Raw genomic sequence first — 22,038 nt, forward strand, 5'->3', positions numbered from 1 at the left:
CTGTCCACAGAAGGACTGCAAACTCCGCCTGGTCCACAATAAGCCACAAATACGTCACTGGGCCCAAAGCGACTGCTCGTATGCAAACTTGTCATCACGAATGATCGGCTGTGTAACAGGAAAAAAGGAGACACGCGGAAGTTTAAACGGGCCGGCTGATTACGAAGGGTGCGCTCGATTTGGGCTGTAAGACCGCCCGCTGTGAGGGAAGTGGTCTCGGAAGAAGTTTTCAGATCTGCGAGGAAAAAGTGTACATTTGTCATCACAATCCCACTTGAAGTGATAAAAGAGTACAAAAACCAAATCGGCCATGAGGAATTCAGAATAATCTAACCGTATTTTCTATTATTGGATTAATTTTTATTTATTACTGTAGGCTAAAGCACAGCTGGTGTATAGTTTAAGGAAATTCACTGTAGAGTAACCGTATTTCCCAGGGAAAAGTTGTATAAAGTGGACAATGTTTGCACAATTACTTGACTAGATCATTTATTTCCACCCCTGATGGGGAGACTTTTCGGTTGTGTTCCTAATAATCCAAATTATTTTGGACACGATTTCACATCCTCACATTCCAGTGGGTTAGATTTAGATTAGTATTTAAAATGTCATCTCAAGGGCAATTCACATTCTTCATTTCTATTCAGAATTCCTCTTCATGACTGGGTTGAGTATCTTATTTTAGTTATTTTTTCATTTTCAAGGCTTAATATAGTGTTTCCAAGTGTAGCACCGTTAGCCATTTAATTTTGTTTCACTTTGCTACTATTTGAAAGGTTCTTTTCATCTTCATTCTAATTTTTAACTCCTTTACTTTTGATGTTGTGATCTTTCTTTTTGGGAGCCAGAGATTGCAATCAGATTTAATTTTGCAGGCTACAGACACAGTGGAGCAGGCAAAAGGCAATATAATGGAAAACATGGTAACCAGTGAACTGCGGCCTGAGAGCCTGCAGCTTCACACAATGCTGAGCCTGCTTCCTGTCCTTTCGTTTCAGTGAACTTTCACTCTGGCAGTCTGTAGCAGGTAAACAATAGACTGAACATTACCACAGTTCACAACTCAAAATGGCCTTTAATCTGACTTTATCCAGCTGTTTCTTACAATACAAATGTTACGTTGTTCTGAGCCGAGTTTATGATGGACTACAGCGCTAGAGGACTTTTTCAAATGTGCACTTTGGATTTCTTTTCATCTCAATGATGTCATGTACAGAAATAGCTTTACCTGGATTTTGCTAATTTGACATTAATAAATGATTGCACAAAACGCAAAAAGCCACACAGATTCACTTTTAACCCAAAAACTTCGACACTAAAGCTGCAGGCTAAAATTGTAATTTAATTTCCTTAACTCATAAAGGATCATAATTGAGTACCTGAAACCCATTTAGTCATTACAGCTTTGATATAAGGGTTAGCAGAAGCAATCAATGTCCCACCTCATTTCCCCAAGATGTGTGAAACCCTGCAAAGTGTGGACTCAAGGTCCAATTCTTCATGTCAACATATTTATCACACCAACAACTGGCCCCAGAGGTGTGAAAATCAAGCAGCGCAGAGGCCACTATTGACATCAACATGACAAATGTGACCAACTATCATCACAAAGTATCCATAAAGTAAGAGAAATTACTACTACTATTACTACTATTTAACTATTTTAATGCATTTCTGAGGAACATCATTCCAACAATATTTCTTTTATATTTTATTCGGAGGGAGAGAAAACAATCCATATTTGCCTGAAAATATGGTCAAACTCTTCTTGCCTTTTCTTATCAGTTTGCATTCAAACATCAAACATAAATTACAAAATGAGTGACATCAGAATTACGTATACTTATATATACACATATAAATAAAAGCGGAACATCTAAATCTAATAAATATAAAAAGGCCCCAATTAATCCATAGTCTAAGGAAGCAGTCAGAAGAATATAGCAGATGTGGAACATTTGCTGTCAGGACTCTCAGGATTATGTTGTGGGGCGTAGCGCCCTCTGGTGGTGTGTTTCTGGAACTGTTATCCCAAAGCTCAACTATAGCTACACCAAAAACATCACAGAAAGGCAATAACATTTTATTGAAAGATGATGGTATAGAATAATTATTTTCGAAGGTCCCGTTTTATTGCCGAGGACCTCTCATGCTATGACAACAGAGTGGTATGCGTTCAGAATGTTTGCATGCATCTAGGGGCAAAGAGACCGCCTTCATTAAATAAGTTTACACCGCTGAATGCAAACCCATGTGAACAATAAAGGTTAACAACTTAGCCAGGCCCTTATGACAAGAATGGGCAGAGACAAATCACAAGTTTAAATATTGTTTGAGTAAAATAATTATTCTACAGCTTTTTTGTCACCATGCAGTCAGACCCAAAAAGTCCTTCAGTTCCTTCTTGTTGGTCCTAGAGGGTAAATTATTCACACCAACGGGTATAAACAATTGTTTTCCTCTCTGAGATGACAAAATGGAATTAGAGTATTTCCAAATATAAAGTCTCTCATCAATGTGTGCAAAGATAATTATGTAACATTTCACTGTGTCGACACTAATTTAGATCTTTCTTTTCAATGAATTCTCTGACTAAATCTTGGCCAGTAAAAGATCATTGGCTATCATCATCGCCTTATATTATTTTGAAGTAAGAACAATTATTTAATGGAATTTTAAAGCTGTAGTTCCTCTATTAAACAAAATAAATTAGAATTAGAATAACTTAACCACATGTGCCCTCCTCTTCCGTACTGTACGTACCAGTGCACCGCACAGAGACACATCGTGTGCATAGTACTGGTCTTATAAAACATATATCTATATATTCGAGACACATCAGATGCCTTTTATATGTATACTCAAAACATAAGATCAACAAAAGGAAAGAAATTGGATAATGCAAATGCACTGCTTTGGGCTCATCTAAAGTGAAACACATTAATACATGAAAGAAATACTAGAAATATTTGCAGTGATGAAAAGATGACACCTCTTTAAGTTCACACCACTACAGATATGTCATGCATAGATTCGTACAAAACGTCTGCAGCGGCGCCAGGCTTCCATCTGAAGAGTTACTTCGGTAGACAGCTCTAATAGCTCAATGAAGAATATATAGTTAAAAGGTTTGTTTTCTTAGTTAGTGTACTAAACTATATAATATTACATCATTCACGTTTTGGGTGCTCTGAAAATGTTTGCTTTTAAAATAACACCATAAATGATTACAATACAAAACACAACGTTCACAAGTTGGAACTTGAGGTTCAAAAATCCTTATTTTTTGGTCTACATACAAACATCCACTTTGAGAGGTGACACAAAGAAATCGGAGGAAGAAAGAAATGACACAGTTGAATCTTTTTGTTCCTCAATATCCTTGTGTGTGAACCTTGGTTCTCTGAGTGATTGGAGAGGAAGGACTTTGCAACACATTCTGTTTTTCTCATATGCATACGGTAAAGCATCAGTACAGTCATTACTATGTTAGTTGTAGCTCTATGAATTAAAAAAAGTAAAAAGCAAACACCTAAAAAAGATTGACTAAAATAATTTAGCTTTCTATCTGATGTCTTTCAGTAATGATGGATTTGACTGTTCACAAAGCATCACCAGAGGTTAACGGTGTCTATTGATTGCAGCAGATGGAACGCTTCACACAGAGCTTGTGATACTTGAAAAATGTGGACGTGTATGAGGATGCACATGTATGTATATAGCTTATAGTCTTTGCTTTGGAAACGTAAACATGCATTCAAAGAAGTTTTTCATTTTGGGAAAACCTTACGGATTCTTCACTCTGAAATATGTTACAAAACTGGGCCCTGATGCAGTGACCCAGACAATCACGGTAAAAAAAAACCTGCTCTACTTAAGAGAATGTGATGGTGAAAACAACCATCGCTCCCCATTAATAACCACGGCCTGTTCTCATGCCCTGTGCACCTGAAAGAATTGTCCAGTAAAGACAAGGAGGAACACGAGTGGTTAACTACGGTAACACACAAAACTGTACAACTGAAGCCTGAGACGAAGCATGCGATGCAGGATAAGAGCAGATTGGGTTGGGCAACAAGCGCTGAAAGTTCGCGAGTGTTCTGTCAATGGAAAGTTGGGACAGACACGAGTCCCCCCCCCCCAAACCCCCAAAACTGAGCCTTATAAGAGAAAAATAAATCAAATTGTCGCTTTCGGATCTTAATTTCTCTCTTTTTCTCCTGCGTCACTCGCTGCCAGCGTGAACTCGGCGGGTCGAGGGCTGTTGTGCTGTGTGGATGCAGGCAGGCGGACAGCGGCGTGCACAACGAGCCCTCTGCATCAGGAGAGAGCCTCGTCCTCTCCCACGTAGGGCAGGTCCAGGCTCCTCATGCCCTCGCCGCTCCCTTGTTTCCTAGGTGACAAACCAGACGCACAGAATTAGCCACGACACTGCGGTGCAGCCGCCGTCACTCCTGTGCAGAGGAAGGAAGTGCGCGTGGTCAAGCTGCGTTCAGGGAACTAGAACAAACCATTAAACTGTGAAAACTGTATAAAGCGAGGCAGCCGCCACAAAAGCAATTGCTGTCGGGCCGGTTTGCACATGGCACACAGAGGGAAACTTAGCAATGCAAAGGAACAGGGAAAAGACAGGGGAGTTATTCATTAATGTCAAAGAGAAACACAAACAACTAATCATTTGCAGGTTCTTTGCAGGCTTCATGCAAAGAGATTATCACAATAAAAAGAAGTTGTGGGCTCAATGGAACAATGAGTGACGATGCTTTTATTTTGACTGTGTCAGACAGCACTTAGTACCCGCATTGCACTTAAACACTTTATAATCAAACACCAGTGTTGCTGCTAAGTGTCGCCTCTCTGACACAGTGTTAAATAAAACTGAATTACAATAGACTGCAGCGGTGCTCAAAATATTTTGGCCACCTCCAAATTATTGTCTTCCAGAGATCAGGTGCTCAGAACAGAATACGCTCTGGTCACTTGTCATGGCCTTGCTCATACGAAGTCACCTACATTTTGCTTATAGATAGAGATGCAGCGAAGTTCTTCAGCAACACTGAAGAAGACGTAAAGCTTGCCGTTTGTGAAAAGAGGAATTTACTGCTACTAGTTTTCAGACGGATTTTAGAGAGAAAAACAGGAATCGGTGCATCTCTAGCTGAACAAGTTAAATAACATCAGTGGCTATAAGTTGTTATATAGTCAGATGGGAATTGCAGCACTTCTGGTTATAAGAAATATGCTCCAAAAGATAGCGACTTCAAAAACTTAAGAGCAATGGAGCATTAAAGCAAAATTTAAAAAAAGCTGCTCATATCATGCCAGTGGGCCTCGACGTTGACTATCTAGTGTAGCACTTAACAACACTACAGCAGTACTACTAAAGGGATTTACCTTCTTTGGTTACAATGAATGTAGCAGTACCTCACATTGCCTGCTCTGCCTTTCCTGCAGGGCAGGAGAGGGAGAAGAGAAATAATAGCAGGATACTTGAAAAACATTGACTGGCTTTACAATATAAAAGAGAACCCAGCAGCTCTAAGAGAGAATATGGTATAACAGCACTCTGACTCCCACTATTACTGCAAACAATCACTAGAGACAGAGCTGATGGTCTGTAGTGGGTCTACAAACAATCCTTACCTGAGCGTTTGCCCTGCAGCACACAAGCTGTTGCGGTCCTCTTTACGGCCCAAATCAAAGGGGTTCCCGAAGGAGCGCTTCCTCAGCATAGTTCTCACCATGATCTGTAGAAGAATGGCAAACAATGACACATCTAAAAACTAGGCTCACAAATTCTATTCAAAATAAGGTTCTGTTGTAAATCAATGATATTATTGTAACATAAACCATTTTCTCTTTTGAAGTTTTCTCAGAAACATTATCCCATTGTCTTGTCAGAATAACAGACAGCAGCTCAAACCATCTAGAAATCATAGGCGTAGGCATTTGAGACAATGAATGACGGTATGACAACACAGTGGTGAACTTCTACATTTAAACTTTATGGATGGAGTGTTCATAGCTCATGTTGTGTCTGTCCTATCATCTTCACTTCATTGCTGGTTATAATTTATGTTTTTAAAACAGTCCTGACAGGTTTCCGATTTGTTCAAAACATCACAGCAGCATTTGGCATTTCTAATGTAAAGCACAAATGTAAATCAAATGACTAAATGAGTCATGCAGCAGCTCTAGCACAATCTGCAGAGAGGGCGATCAAGTAGGTGGCAGCAGTGTATGGGGGTGGTACAATGTACAATGTGACTGAAATATAAATAGAATGTAATATGAGAACTTGAGAAATGAATTAGTAATTCAACCAGAAAACTTTAATTCTCAGTCATGGCTCAATGGGGGAAATCTGGCAGGTCTCGTGCCTTTGTGATGGTAGATAAATTAGACAAAAAAACAAACCCATGGGTGATATTTGACTTGAACAAATGACGGTGTTGTAGATTAATGGGTAATCGATTTTTGAGACCAAAACCAGTGAATTAACTCACCACGGTAGCCAGACTGGGGATGTGTTTCACAGAGTTCTCCACCTCCTCTTCGGTCACCTCAATCAGCAAACAACAGTTGTCATCCTCCGGAGGAAGGGGCTCAGCACCGTTCCTCGTCACCCATGGGTGCAGCTGAAACACAAAGTGAGACGAACACTTATGTCTTTGTTTGTTCCCTTTTGGATCGAAAGATGGACATTATTTAAGGACTTTCATTCCAAACACTGGCTCTACACGGGACCTCTGTAGTTCAACGGGAGGAGTTGCAGTTGGTTGCAACTTGCAATCTGCCCACTAGATGGCGCCAATTCCTACACACAGCACCCTCAAGCCCATTCACAAGGGACGGCTCTTCTCTTGTTAGGTGGTTGACTGCACTCTATGCAATTTAAAATGTACTTAAATGCAAAGTAAGGGAAACCAGAAGCTTGAATAAAAGAATCCTCACCTTAATCTGTGGGATTGATATTCTGGTCTCTGGATTTTTGTCCAGCATTTTCAGCAACAAATCTTTGAGATCATCCGAGATGTCAGCACTGTTGAGACAGAAATAACCCCAGCATCACATTTTGTAAAGTAAAAGATGAAATAGATTGTTATAACACAGATTTGAGCAGCAGAGCTCACCGCTCAGGTAACTCCACAGGTTGTGTCTTGATTTTCTGATGAAGAGTAACGATGCGCTCGTCCATGAAGGGACACTGTGAAAAAAAGAAAAGAAAAGCAAAAGTCATCAATTGGGGAAAACTCAAAATCAGCAAACAAAAATCATAGTATCTAGTGTATTTTCTTTGCCGAAGCACACACTCACCACTCCAAAGACAAAGCAGTAAAGCGTCACCCCCATGGCCCAAACATCCAACGCCTTCATGAAGAAATAAAACAACACCATTGTATGTGAGGAGAGTTATTGCAGTGTACGGTGGTAAAAATCCACAAAAAGTCATCTGTGACCAGAAAAATATTTTAAAAACTCAAATTTTTACATAAATACTAAAATAAGTGTATTAAAACAAAGATTCATGCGTCCCTGCAGATCATCCCCAGAGGGCACCGGCTAGCCGACTGTTCCTTCACCTTCCCAGAGAAGTTCTTTCTGGTCTCAGAGAGCGCTTCGGGGGCGAGGAACGCAGGCGTCCCCACCGTGCTGGTGAGGAGAGCGTCAGTCCCCTCAAACTGGTTACTGACTCCGAAGTCTGCTATCTTGATGTGTCCGTCTTCTCCCACTAACAGGTTGGACGGTTTGACGTCTCTGTGGATGATCCTCTGGTAGTGTACTACGGAAATAGAGAAAACGAGACAGCGACAATATACCCGCTGAGGAATTCTGCTTGTGGCAAGAGATGGTTAACACTCTATTTCAGAGCAACAGAGACTGGAGGGAGGGGGGTTTCAAATGACATGTTTACCTTCTCAGTAATTCTATTTTCATTTGACAAACAAATCAGTTGTTGGTTATTGGTAAGAAAAAAACATTGGCGTGTACCAATGTGGGGGAACCTCTTGCACTTCGGCAGTGCACTTAAAAAAGAAGTAGGAACAAGTTTGAGCTCATAACTGTCGTCACGCTGTATTTAGTAACCTCGATACCAAGCTGTGACCAGTTCGGATTACTTATGACATAAACTGAAGGTCCTGACAGTTTCAGTGTCGCTGGTGAGTCCTTCCGCTCTTTCCCTCCATAGCAGTCTCCTAGACAACACTTTGTGCAAAACCTCTCTTCCTGCACTACGCAAAATGCATTAAGAGCCAGTGGGCTGATGTGAAATGAGCTTTGTGGGTGGGTTAGCGTCAAGAACAGCAGAGATGAAGGACTATAAATGGCATTGAAGAATTGTGTGATGATGGCAGATCTAGACACAAACCGGCTTGATCTTCATACCACTATTGCATCATTCTAACTAAGACATTCACAGGGCTGTACATTATATCCATTCATCTCTATAGGAGACATGCGAGAAAATAATTAAAGTAAAGCTAATTATAGGATATTATTGTGCAGGATAATTTTGAAAACTTTCATTTCGAGGAGGTTGTTTTCTGTATTTGTAAAAATGTGCTTTTGTCTGAAAACGTTTTCTCAAATGTTATAGGATGATACGAGGCATAAAACAATAAAATAATCATTGTAATTATAGTATAGATCAAACTGCAGTTGGATCAGTATTAAATCAGCTTTCAATAAAAGTATCAAGATGCGCAGCAAATTATTATAGAGGGATAGAAACACAACCCCGATAAGCCAGTACATTAGATGAGTGTGTTGTTTCTATCAAGGTGCAGTACTTATATATAGTAGAAAAAAGCCAGGCCACAGTGGGGAAACTGTGATGGGAGCAGAAAGGACCCGAAATGGTTTTGGCTCCACTTTGAAGCTACAGACTCAGTGGAAAAGGAGGTTTTGGCCGACTCACAGTACTCGATTCCCCGGAGCAGATCTTGAAAGTAAAAGCGTGACTGGTCCTCGCTGAAAGGTTTTTCTGTCGGCACCTCCATCACAGCTCTGCATACATAAAGGAACGCTCAATTAGCAACCACTGCCAATGAGAGTGAGCTCATCCCAGGGACACAATTATTGGCGTAAGAGAAGCTTAGCTCACCCTTGCTTGACCAGCTCAAATACTGTGAGAGAAACACAGATGACGTTAGCAACACAAACAAACTGAACAAACAAACAAACCTTTCTGTTGGGTTTCAAATACCTCTCTTGTATGCTTGCTAATTGCATGACTGCGTTTGCCCGTGTGTGTGTCCATGTGTGTGTGTCAATGTGTATGCGTTGTTCTGAAGGCTGACTGCCTGGTCACAACATACCCATGTACAGATGGTCCTCACTGGGGTCATCCAAAACCTGGCACCAAATGAAAGAGAAAGGGAAACGAGTGTAAACACACACACACACACACACGCGCAAAATAGATCATCTTTAGTTTGCAGTAAAAATAAATACACACAGATAGGTTTTCACAGGCCTTTTTCTTTCACTTTATTTAAATACACCAAAGTAACTTAGGTAAACAAAATCTATGAAGACAGTGAAACTGTTTGAACCGCCCGTACCTCCACTAGTTTTACAACGTTAGGGTGGTCCAGCTTTTTCAGGATGGCAATCTCTTGGTACACCCGCTCCAGGGGCCCTTTGAGCTGGGGCGGACCCTCGGGGTCTGCCTTAGCTCCGCGAGGGGGAGGTCTCCCTGCCCAAAGAGGGAGGGAGAGAGAGAGAGAGAGAGAAGGTGGGTGTTCATTCGGGGCGGATGAGAGGAGGACAGGTTAGCACAGAAAACACAGGCTTTGAGGATTGGGATACAGATTTCCACTGGAGCATTAGAAGAGACTCAGGCCTCTGCTGTTTGAACCATCTGCGCCTGGCTCCAGACTTACGTGGGAAGCCTGCCTGCCTCATCAGCCTCTTCTTGGACAACACCTTCATTGCCTACAGGAGAAAATCAGGAGATGGATTTAGACAGAGGGAGAGAGGGAGCCGGGTGGGCAGGAGAGCCAGAGAAAATATCAACAGAGAGGTAGACAAAAGAGAGGAGAAAGAAGACACAGCAGAGTGAGGGGAGGCATATCTGACAGTGAACCAACTCTCACACCCACAAATGAACATCTCAGCGCCTATAAATGTCTCTCTCAGCCTTAAGCGTTCTTTGTGTACTGGTGGCTTCTCACATCGACCGGCATCAACACAAAAGATTCAGAAAGAGATGCAAACGTCGATGTAATGTACATTTCTTTATCGTTACTTGTTGAATTAAAAACCACGACAGTAAATGCATGCACGGCAAATACGTGTATTTCTGCCACACTGCTTGGTCTCTGACAGGACTGTGACAAGCTGTTTTTCCCTTATAAAAAAAGTGGAACAACTGCAATAGACACAACAAAGAAAATGCATTGAAACATCTAATCCAACACCTTATTGTGACTACGAGATCATAGGATACAAGCATTTGTTCCCCGCTGTGTCTTAAGTTCGTCCGTCTCTACTTGTGGGTTTTGAACAGTTAGCGAAGGTAAACCATTATTGATCAAAGAGAGCATCGTGTGAGAGCTACGCTGTTCGATACTTTTAAACCGCATTAATACCCTCTATTATTATGGCCATGATATGATCAGTGAATGTGACATGTGGTGCTTTGTCAGTTTGGAGGGATAATAATCCCAAAGCCATTGCCTGACAGCGTCATGCAGCTTTGCAAAGATAATCTTAAACAGCAAAACTCTCACGCGAGGCATCAATTAACTGGAGGAATTTTAATGTCATTTCAGACGCGCGTGAAATCCCATCACGAAATCTCACAAAACTGTTTGACTATTACGAGGTACGGGTTAACGTGAAAATCACATTGTGTATATTGTGTGCGCCACAAGAACTCACGTAGTATGTATTGTCGTCCTCGTTGTAAGCCAGCTTGACGACACCATAGGAGCCCTGGAATGAGAAGCAAACAGAAGCCAATGAAGGGAGATTGAGCAGCTGTCATTCTACGCGTGAAAACAAATTATCACACCATGTGCAAAGCAATCTAAATAAACCGAAAACACACACGAGAAACAATACCCAACACACACACACACACACAGGAAGTGAGTGGGCTGTACACTGAACGAGTACCAGTGCTTCAAAGTGAGAACAGAGAAATTCAAATTATCTCTTCCTTTCATTTACCAATTGAGGCTCATTAGAGTAGCTGGATCTGCTCTATGCTATCCAGCTCCACACACAGGAAATTTAGGATAAAAACAAGACCCAATTAGTACTCTATGTGCACAATTTTGTTGCCCAAAGAACAGAGTGTTGGGAGAGGGTTGAGGGGGCAGGATCAGTTCCTGCTGTGGGAGCAGATTGGAGAGGCAGCGCAGAGCTCCCCCTCCAGTCCGCGAGATGCTCCGATAACAGTCCAACAGTCCTGAAGGGCCCAACACAGAACCACACACACACACACACACACACACACACACACACACACACAGTGACCCGTCCCTCTTCCTGCAGAAACTCCCAGCAGTCGTGCACATTCTGCCTCACGGAGCCCACGAGCCAAAGACGTGCACACACAAGTACACAAACGCAGACTTGCACCCACTAAGCCTCGCACGACCCTTCGAGAGCGCTATTTATACCAGCCGCTCGCCCGTCTTCCAACTCTCCCGTGGCCCGGTGGTTTACACAGAGTTGGGGAAATGAGGACAGCCGGGAGGAGAGGAGAGCAGAGACGGTTACTGCGTGTCCTCGGTGATTCGCTGCGCTACTCGGCAGACGGTGCGGTGGGCGGAGAGGGAGAAGGAGAGGCAGGAGTCAGTGAAAAGGAAACACTCAGTGAGCTGTCTCTGATGGTACCTTTCCAATCTCATCCTTCAGCTTGTACTGGTTGAGTTGCACGCAATCCTTGACGGGAGAGGGAGAGAGAGAGAGAGAGAGAGAGAGAGAGAGAGAGAGAGGTCAGACAAAAGATGGGGGGTGACTTTTTTTTAAATGCAATCATGCTTGCTATCTAGATACCAGAGATACAATCTGAAAAAAATCCTGTCCTTCACATTTCCCCCTCAAACAATTTTCATTTTCACATTGATGCTCCCATTAAATATACATTTCCAAATGAAATGTATTCACTCGCTGGTCTCTAAACTTGAATATTAAAAGACCAAATGCAAAAGTGCCACGGTTCCACTATGAGAGGATATTTCATTATATACTGCCTTTTTCATATCCAAAATTGGGGATTCAGTACAATATAGCACAACCTGTGATCCCCCTAGGAGAGATTCTATCTACATTACCAGGGATCTGGATCTATGTGCAACAGGATCTTAACTACTCTCTACATCTAATGAGACCATACGACCTTACCGCTGCATCCACAAAGCTCAGTCTTTACCAGTGTGCTGCTGCTTTTAAGACAAATGCAATTAGACAGTGCAGAGCCTATCAATTATATAATCATTTATTATGAAATGAGCTAACCTCCTGGGGTTTCTCAGCAGACTTGGTTCTGCTGAGATTTTGATATTATTTCATGTGAGTAAAGTTGTTTTGTTGTTCCAGCCTGGGACAGATTTTCAACCAGCAGTATCAACTTCACCTTTAGATTTTAAAACTCCTCGCCCTGGAAGGGCTTTAGCCTCGAGGCGTGACCTTACCTGCAGGTCTGTGATGGAAACACTGTGGGACTCCACGGTGGGCCGGCGGGGCAAGCGCGGTGAGGAGTGGGGCGACGTGATGGGAGAGTAGGGTAGCGAGGGGTAAATGTGACGCCCGTTGAGTCCCGGGGAGCTGCTGGGGGACGTTGCGGTCTGCGAGCGCTCCTGCAGAGAGAGTTTCCGGTCCGACATGTTTAACCTTCCCCTCTGCTCGCGGCTCCCGGGTCGCAGAGCCTCTGACCGGCCAAACGTGTGGGACAGCAGGTCGCAGGAGGGAGTCCGGGAAGATGCCACCGCCGAGGAGGCTGGCTCGGGCGTCTCAGATCTGTCCATTTCTTCTACCTGAGATGGGATGGGTACAAATCAAATAGATTAACCACATATGTATAGTTCTCCATGTTTGGTTTTGGTGTTTTTGTAGTTTGTTCCTACTCTCGGGGCTGATATTCTACAAGGCATTATTAAGAATGCTTACTTCTACATGGTTTAAAAACCACAACTTCAAAGTCTGAAAATCTGAAATGAATAAATAAAATAAAAATGATTTCATTCCAAATTTCAGCTCAAATGGAAAATTAGGCTCCACATCTGATACATTTAGTGTTTCATCTCACCTCCTCCGGCCCAGCCTCTCCGGGTGGTTCGTACTCCGTGACCACGATGAGCGACTCCATGGGGTCGGGGGAGGGCGTCTCTGCGTGGGCGTCCGAAGGCGGGGCGGGACAGCTGCACAGCAGATCGGGCATGGGTTGTGAGGGCTGCGCTGGGGGTGCATGACCACAGGAGGCTGGCGGCTCAGCACTGGGCCAGGGGGTAACATGGCAAGGAAACATGGCGCCTCTTCACAAAAACCGGCAACCCCTGCTCCATCAGACGGGGGCCTCGGTGGGGAATCGGTGCCTGAGACACAAGAGCAAAGGTTGGGATGAAAAATACACAATGGGAAAAGCTGCTGGCCTTCATACGGATCTGCTGCCCCATCGTCAGGTCCAACACCAAAGGTTACTAAGGGCCTAAGCAAAATGTTTTGGTGTGAGTTGCCATGTTTTGGAGTTGCAGAGTTGTTTGGTACTTGTCGTGCTCAAAAAGCCCCCAAAAACATTTAAAAAACTGAACCGGTGTGTCCCTTTCCAGAAATGATGACTCTGTAACTTAAAATGATTCAAAGACCCTTTTGTAAGCAGGGACAACAAAAACATTTGGGTTTTGTGTCATCCCTACTACCTTTTCAGTCAAAGGTTATAAAGCATGCAACTTACAAACGTACAAATATCGTGATCATCTCGACGAAGATGTAAGGTCTTTACAGAGGGAGCTAAACAAATGTTATGCAAGTAGGAAAAATATCTGTTTTAAAACAACAACCTGCTTGAACTGAACCTATACAACCAGGTTGTTTGTGTAATAGAAGCGTGCAGGACAACATTCAGAGATGCCGTTCACTAGCTGTGAAACATAAGGAGATCCAGCTTGTTCCAGCAGAATCTGGACTTCCTTCACACAAACCGGTAGGTGCTAATTAATGAATGCGTCGCATCCCAAACTTCACCTCGAGGCGGGCGGATCTGACGCGTCTATGAAAGCAACGGTCCAGTCTGCCTTTGAGGTGCGTTATGTAACATGGCTTATCATTATATATTTGCAGCAGTTTTACCTCTTTTGCATAATTCAGAAATGAACATGAATAAATCTTCATTCCACTCAGCTAATAATCTTCTGATAATCTGTCAGAGTAAGGAAAGGAGGGGTGGAAAGAGAGAGACGGAAAGAGATTCTTTTTGCTTTCTTTCATGGTTTCCCCTGGATTGTGGCGCTGTCGGTGTGTGGGAGCTGAACAAATCTCAAGGACACAGAGAAACAAAAAGGGAAGCTCCAGCCAAGTTCAGAATGAGGACCGTGTGTGGGAAGGGACACCCACTCCAGGTCCCCTCTCTACCTCTATCTCCAGCCGATATATAGCAATTAAAGCCACGGAAATGAAGAAAGAACCCCCCCATATCATACTTAGCACCACGTTTTCATGGCAGCAACTTTCTTCCTGGTCTGCATCCGAATGTGTGTCGCAACAACCCCTTTTGGGATTTGAGATCCAAAAATGTTCTGATCAGGTATCTGACAAATAGGTGGTTTTTAAGAGGAGATGATTCAATTTAAAATATTTGTATATGTATTGGAGTAAATTAATAAATATCAGGAAGAATTCAATGAACTGAAACAAGCACTTGAGGAGTGTTTACAGAGATGTATTTATTTCATAATAATAAACAACTAAATGAATGTGACCATTTACTAAGCTGAGGAATTAGTAACGGCCTTATATTTCTACAAGTTCATAGCCTTGATTTACATTGATATTTCTCCTATGGGCAGTGGTGATGTGTAAAAATAAGTGCAAATGTTTCTTTTGGATGACTTCTTCCAGAATGTTTCAGTATTCTACAAATACAAATTCTACACAGAACCTTTGGAACCCAGAAAACAGAACAGAAAAACAGAACCCAGCAGGCATCAAACTGAAGAGCTCAATCAAGTATCACCAGTCTGCACAGGAGACAGAGGGACATAGTGCTTGGAATTTGGAGAAGAAAAAAAAAACTCCACACAAACAATATGTTGCTTTCATATGGGAGAGAGATGGACCTGCAGTCAAGAGGGACCTTACGTCAAGCAGGTGAGGGAATAAATGTGGTGACGGGTTGCGCGAATAGGCTCAAACACAAGGCCTCCAACAAAAGAGAGAATACTAAAATACTCAAGTATCAATGATGTACTTTGAGTGCAGATTTGTCTAATTGTTTTAATGCTTTCTGCATTCTGAATAATCCTGCGTTAAATGATCTAGAAAGCCTCTGGAATAGTTTGAATTCCACTATAAAAAAGGTTTATTTACAGCCTGGATAGTTTGGTTTTAATGTGTCGGACTAAAGGCAATGGCTCGACCCCCTCCGTGTGTATGTCCCAGGTTTGGAGGAACTGGAGGTGCGACCCTGGAACGTGCTGCGCGGCGAGATCAGCGACCACGAGCTTCGGCGCCTCAGGTTCAATGGCTGCTTCAGCAAAGAGGTCGGCACCGGAGACCAGGTGGTCATTAAAATCTTCAAAAAGAGGGCCTCCTTTTCCCTTGAGCCAAACAGAGAAGTACATATTGTCCCTGAGTAGCAAGTTTGATAACAAAAAATACCCTTTACAAGTAGCCTCAACTGAACAAGTAACGCCAACACTCTGCGGCGTGCTCATTGTCGGACTTTGTCTCTGAATGCAGCTGAACCCAGAAAACCGCTTTGGCTGGAAGACCAGGTCCGTTGGCTTCCTGCGGCAGATGCTACGCCTGAATCCTCCGGAAAGGACGACGCCGAGTGCCACTCTGTGTCACCCGTTCGTAACCCTGACCGAACTGGGCGCCGAGGAAGTCGTGGCCTCGGCCGCTGCTGAGTCTGGCGCCTCGGGTGCGGGAGAAGGCCGCGCTGTCGGCCGCAATGACGCTTCAGTTGGTAGCGCCTGTTCAGATGAGGCCGGCGCCACGAGCGCCGTGAAGGACCTTCCAGCTGGTTCCGAGGCCTCAGGCAACTCGGCAGATGAAACTCTCAACGGCGCCGTGACAGCAGGGGAGGGCATCCCACCCCCTGCCGCCGGAGACACGGACGCAGCTGCTGGTTCGATCTATAATGATGGCGACAACGCTGCCCGCGCAGAAGCATCGTCCAGCCCCGTAGCAACGGACCTGTGTGACGTCGTTTCCACCGACGACGACGCTTCACTTATGACCGAGTCAGACGGTTCAGTTCATAGTTTCGCAGAAGCCCAAATTGGCTCTGATGGAGACTCAGTCGTCCCGCGGGCCCGGGGGGTCATTGGATTCTTAGGAAGGGTGTTCATGACCCTGCGCCGCTGCTGGTGCTGCTGCTTCTGGTGCTGCTGCTGCATGTGCACCACAAATGCCCAGCAGTGATTTTGTGTTATGATTTACTTTGTTCCATTAAAAATAAACAATGAATTAAATCCCCTTCAATCTTATGTCCTCAACTTTGTGTTCGTCAGAATATGAAATAGAAATCCTTGACTGATAATCTCGCTTTAAAGAAAACAACACTCAAGATTAGTGTCCAAACAAAAGATAAAGTGCTGTTGAAATTAGATCAATCACCTGGTATCAACTCCCCATGTACGATCACGTTGAATGTCACCTTGCCTCATTTACAACCATTGCGTGAGAACAAAATGGGGTTGGAAAAAAAGCGTACGCCACTTGTGATCCATATGGAAACTCTGACCCAAATGGTGCACGGGTTAATTGGACTTGGCCTCGGTGGACTCCAGTAGAATATAGGACCAAACCCCTGGAGGAAAGTCCCAGCTGCAGTGGGCTTTTTATATACCAAGAAGAGAAGGCAACCGACCAAGCTTGACCTGCTGCAACATGTAACCGCTGTATGATATGTGAATGTAAAATAAACAAGCAAGATAATTGTAACAATCACAGATCTCTCTGTTTTGCTGTGTTCGAGCGCACCGGGCGCACGTATAAACCTATCCGCCGTATTAGCAACCAGTACTAGACTTCGTTTAGGACTTCGTCAGTACAGCGAGGAACACAATAACACAGCAGATCCTATCCTCTGCTATGAATATGTCAGGCCGTTGGTTCATTTTGTCACTCTTTGGAGGTTTAGAGTCTGCAGTCTTTGTCTGACCAGTCGCTTGAGTCTTTAATTTCGCAGCTGAAGGCCAAACGTTTCGAACCACGTTTCAGTGTCAATGCCCACTAATAGGGAAGTGATTTTCTGAATAATTTACATTGGAGCTGAGAAAGCTGCTTTGACATACTTCATTTAGTCATCTCGCACTCAAATTAGAGTGGGCTGTACAAAAACTAATACTCTATAAAAGCTTTCTACAAAACGTAAAAGGTAGACATTCATGGATAACAAAAAAAATGTAATCTTAGACCTAAATTTCTATAGAGCTCCTACAGAAATATGCTCTGTATCAAGAATGACTGAACGGCTGGCTAAAGCCCAAACGTCCCTGATCTCTGGTGATCACAACAGCCAGACAAAGAACAAGCAGTTACATTTTGAGCCTTGCGAAACGCCGACAGATGCCGTCCAGCTCCAGATGCCTCTTATCATGACAAAAAAAGTCACGTGAGCGTCACTATGAGGGCAGGCGGGGGGGGGGGGGGGGGGGGGACTTATCGGAGCCTGGGGGGGGGGGTCCAAGCCAAATACAGCATTAATAACAACAACCCAGACACGGTCCCACAGACATACGGGTAGAACGCAGGGCCATCTGGAGCAGAGGAGGATCCCCGGCTTCATTAAAAGATCAACAGGGAAACCCGCTCAGTTATCTGAGCGAGGTAAGCCCCTGTAAATAGAGGGGTGAGCCTCAGTCAACTTAACCCCAGGGTTTTTCACACAATCACAACAGAATTTGACTGAGAACCTGAAATGTCTAATTGATGGTCGACGTAACAAAATAAACCAAAGCTAATCATCGCTGTATTGGAATCAACTCAGAATGAACCACAAAGGCAATCGGGATACTGGCGCAAAATGTTATTTGCTTAAGCAATTGTTTAAAATGGTGAAAATGAGCAACATGACATACAAGTCAACATCTTCAACTTAGTAATTTGGTCTGACTAGCAATCTGAAAGCCAGACACGCACGCTGATGAATGATATCTAGCAACCATTACCTCTGCGAGGCTGAAACTGCTGAAAATTTTTGCCATTTGTTGCTCCACTTGAACAATTACTGGATTCTCAAAGTAATTTCGTCAATCGATTTATTCATCATTTATCTCATGAAATATCTGATATGTAAGACTGGTTTATAAATATCTAAAATGGCCAACAAAGGCCATCCGAGAAAATACACTGCAATTTCCCCAGGCCACTATAAATATTTATAAATAACATAAAAGGATTTACAGTCCACTTGATTGCCATCGGAAATATGGTGCATTTCAAGAAGGTTATCTAGTCTGGCATCACATGATTAACCCAACTACTGTATCAATGTTTGCAATTTAGCAGTTTAGTTGGAACTTAATGGATTGACGGTTGTTTGAAGCCTCAAAACGTAGAGAGAGAAATTAAGAGATACTATTACTAAAAGGACAATTAAGCTGATATTTGATGCCGTTTTTCATAATTTACATAACAATGCAACTTTGGGTTGTTAAAAAGCTACAGATTTTAACAATGAAAATAAAACCTTTTCACCATGTACAATATGATTAACTAACTTGCAACATCGGTATCCACTCAGCGTTGGAACAAGTCGAGCTAACTCTCGTTTTCTTGCGTTAAAAGCTGCCATTTCTGAAACGGTAACAAAATGCTTCCTCACACTAGGAACCATCACGACGAACTGTGACACCAACAACATTCAGCGCCTCTTGTATCCGTCTCGGATTCACGGGATGGACAGTGTTAGCTTCGTCTGGGGTTCTACGATGCTAACGAGCTAACGTTAGCAGCTGCCTCATCTGTCAAGATCCAGATGTTGATGGGCACGAGACGAGGCTACCCGAGCGACCGACAAACGTCTCGGTTCACAACAACAAAAGCCAATTGTAAGAAAAACAAAGAAAAGGAGAGGAAGAAAATCCTTACCTAAAAGGTGTTATTTGGACGTGCAAAGCAGAATTGTTTCGTGCCGTCCTTCCCCAGCTGTACTTCGGGTATCTCCTCGGCAGCTAGCGCGACGTGAGCCGCGTGACTGACGCTGAACGTAGCGGACCGAGAGCGGGCGGCGTGGAGGACCAATCCCGCGGAGCACACGGGTCCCGTGGGGGGGAGTGGGGGGGGGTTGGGCTCGCGGAGGACACGGACGTTAGTTTTAACGAATATGCTTCATGAAAAACCAACGTAAAGGAGACGTAGGGCTGCCCTGTTTGAAAGGCACCGCCTCAAGATAATGTTTGCATCTCATCGGGGATTTGCAACATGCACTTCGTGGATAAGCGGCTCCCCCCTGTGGTGTACGGTGGAGTTGTATCGTGCAATTATATTTTAGTCCCTATTTAATCTTTAGTTAACTCGTAATTTTGTTGACACGAAAAACGTTATATTATACCGGTGTAAAATATAACCCGAATCTACCAAGTTGAAGCCAATTTATTCAGTTAGCAATGACAGGACCCTCACGTTTAGGGTCAAACACAAATACAATTGGTTTTGTAATATTACTGGCAACTGATTGAGTCTCTTTTGAAATTTGTTTTCTGGACATACAAAAGGTTTTAACTTGTGCATTATGCTAAATAGCAAATGTAACGGATTTATTGTTAATGCATGCAAGAAATTCTCAGGTAAGAATTCATTGATTAAGTCACTGTTAGGAAATCTGGAAAATATGGGCTTCAGTGAACAATGAATTCTTACAGAGTACGTTTAACTCAAATTTGTCAGACATGACATTAAATTTAAACAGGTTTATTTTCATAAAAAATGAAAGTAAAGCATAAACTGCAGAGTACAGGATTGCAAAAAAAAAAAAGAAAAGAAAAAAGATCCAATCCAAAGACAGAATTAAAAAACAAGACTATACAATGCAACAATGTTAACACAGCTAGACCAACTATCGCCTCTTCTGGAAGATGTTGCCTCGTCCCATTCCACCACGGCCCCGACCCCTTGCAGCCACTGCAGATGGAAAGAAAAACAAGCGATGTAGTTCAGCGTTTTTGCCACAGATGATCTACATAGTAGTATGTAAGAGTTTAAAAATAGCACATACACAAGATATACGGCACAAATGCTGCATTTGTGAAAAGATATTTGTAGAAAAGTAGATTACTTGTAAAAAATATTTGGCAGAAAACGCATTATCACATTGAATCACTTTGTGATTCAATGTGATAATTGCTCAAATGTAGTGTATAAAAACACAGAAACCCTGGAAGTAGCCAGGAAGATATTGGTCCAAAAATGCCTTGCTCACCTTGTGCTTTGAGAATAGCCGCCTTGCCTCTTCCTGCACCAGAGCCCTGGTTCTTGTTTTTCATACTCTTTAACATCGGTGCATTCTTCAACATGTCAGGTAAGATCAGGAAGCGGATCTTGCTGCCACGGATGTAGACTTGCTCCAACTGTGCTACACGGCCATCACGATAAGTCACTGTTATGTTGGACATCTGTTCGGCGAGAGAGAAAAAAAAAAATCAGGAACATTGATTGCCAGATTATGTTAGACATACAAGGACTATTACATGGCAGTTGGTTCACAACATTGGACAGTAAGACAATGGACAAGAAAAATAACTCCTGGGGGAGGGGGGAAGACCAGTTACATATTTTTATATTACTCGCATAATTCTGCCATTATCAGTTACTCATAATTTATTTAAGCAAATGATTCCAAACCAGTATGCTCCTCAGGCCCCCTGGGTTATGAAATCAGACAACTTTCATCCCAAAATGGAAGGAAACAACTTTCAGAAAACAACAAGAAGCTTTTATGATTATTCAGTATTATCAAGACCAACCTGGCAGTTCATGTTGTCCTCTGCCTCAATCAGCTTTCCCCTGTATACCTCTCCAGTGTTGGTCTCACAGGTCACAATGTGGCCCTCTGCCTCATGCAGCACTTTGATTGGTACACCGATAGACATTTTTAAGTCTTCCTGCGGGGGGAGAAACATTGTAGAATACGGTCACAATGTTTGGTTTCGCAATAAAAGGAGGTCACCAATCTGGGCGCCTATTTGAATACATTAACGTAGCAGTGGCAATGAGAGTCAACTAATTCGGTAAAAGCATAGAAACTTCCACATGAAACTAAACTGAATATTACCTTCAGTAAAACGCAGTGTGGGAAAACAAATATTCAGGTTTGGCGAATGTGGGCCATTTCTTTGTAACGTCAATGGCTTACAGTTAGCTGCTAGCTATATTAGCGACATTAGCTGTTAGCTAGCCCTCCGTGAATTACAACAATACTACACCACCGTTGAACTTTACAGAGTTACTGTTCATTATTAAAAAAACAAGTATGGCTAAACCGTAATAGCTTACGTAAACAATACAATTTGATTAATTAATGAAGAATAGAGTTCGTCCAACAGCGGAACCATTTAACGTTAGCCAGTTGAATGAAAGCGCTCTTAAGGACAACAGAGTCGAACAAGAGTTTTAAGCAAACCAATTTTTCAAATGTATATTTCGTCACATCTTTTACAAAAGTTACCTGGTTTCAGTCTTTCAACAGTACTTCTTAATCGTTGTTGTTGTGTTTTTCTGGACGACTCTGCAACGTGCGTTGGTCGCTTTTCCGATCCCTTTTGGAGCCTTTTCCGCTTACCCACAATGCAACAGTAGTTCAACAAAATACTTCCTGTGTCACCTCATGGTGCATTGTGGGATTTCTATATCGTGTTA

General features: G+C 42.9%; 2 protein-coding genes across 3 annotated transcripts; both read right to left on the minus strand.

Annotated features, from left to right (window-relative positions):
* Positions 1-1,648: 1,648 nt before the first annotated feature.
* Positions 1,649-19,639, minus strand: LOC119226441 (calcium/calmodulin-dependent protein kinase kinase 2). 2 transcript variants are annotated; one of them, XM_037484421.2, is made up of 18 exons: positions 19,273-19,639; positions 13,265-13,550; positions 12,651-12,992; positions 11,851-11,898; positions 10,888-10,941; positions 9,888-9,939; positions 9,567-9,700; positions 9,321-9,357; positions 9,107-9,128; positions 8,921-9,009; positions 7,584-7,783; positions 7,318-7,371; positions 7,134-7,207; positions 6,955-7,042; positions 6,507-6,638; positions 5,644-5,747; positions 5,395-5,448; positions 1,649-4,393 (listed from the first exon to the last, which is right to left on the minus strand). In XM_037484421.2, the coding sequence occupies exons 2-18, from the start codon at positions 13,481-13,483 to the stop codon at positions 4,321-4,323; spliced, it is 1,776 nt and encodes a 591-aa protein (XP_037340318.2). In that variant the 5' UTR covers positions 13,484-13,550; positions 19,273-19,639; the 3' UTR covers positions 1,649-4,320. The 2 variants fall into 2 exon arrangements, with proteins under 2 accessions (XP_037340318.2, XP_037340319.2); XM_037484422.2 differs by lacking the exon at positions 5,395-5,448.
* Positions 19,640-20,078: 439 nt separating this feature from the next.
* Positions 20,079-21,994, minus strand: snrpd3l (small nuclear ribonucleoprotein D3 polypeptide, like). Its single transcript, XM_037484424.2, has 4 exons — positions 21,848-21,994; positions 21,147-21,284; positions 20,603-20,795; positions 20,079-20,304 (listed from the first exon to the last, which is right to left on the minus strand). The coding sequence occupies exons 2-4, from the start codon at positions 21,270-21,272 to the stop codon at positions 20,240-20,242; spliced, it is 384 nt and encodes a 127-aa protein (XP_037340321.1). The 5' UTR covers positions 21,273-21,284; positions 21,848-21,994; the 3' UTR covers positions 20,079-20,239.
* Positions 21,995-22,038: the final 44 nt, after the last annotated feature.

This window comes from Pungitius pungitius, chromosome 18 (genome assembly GCF_949316345.1).
Source record: "Pungitius pungitius chromosome 18, fPunPun2.1, whole genome shotgun sequence".
Taxonomy (NCBI): domain Eukaryota; kingdom Metazoa; phylum Chordata; class Actinopteri; order Perciformes; family Gasterosteidae; genus Pungitius; species Pungitius pungitius.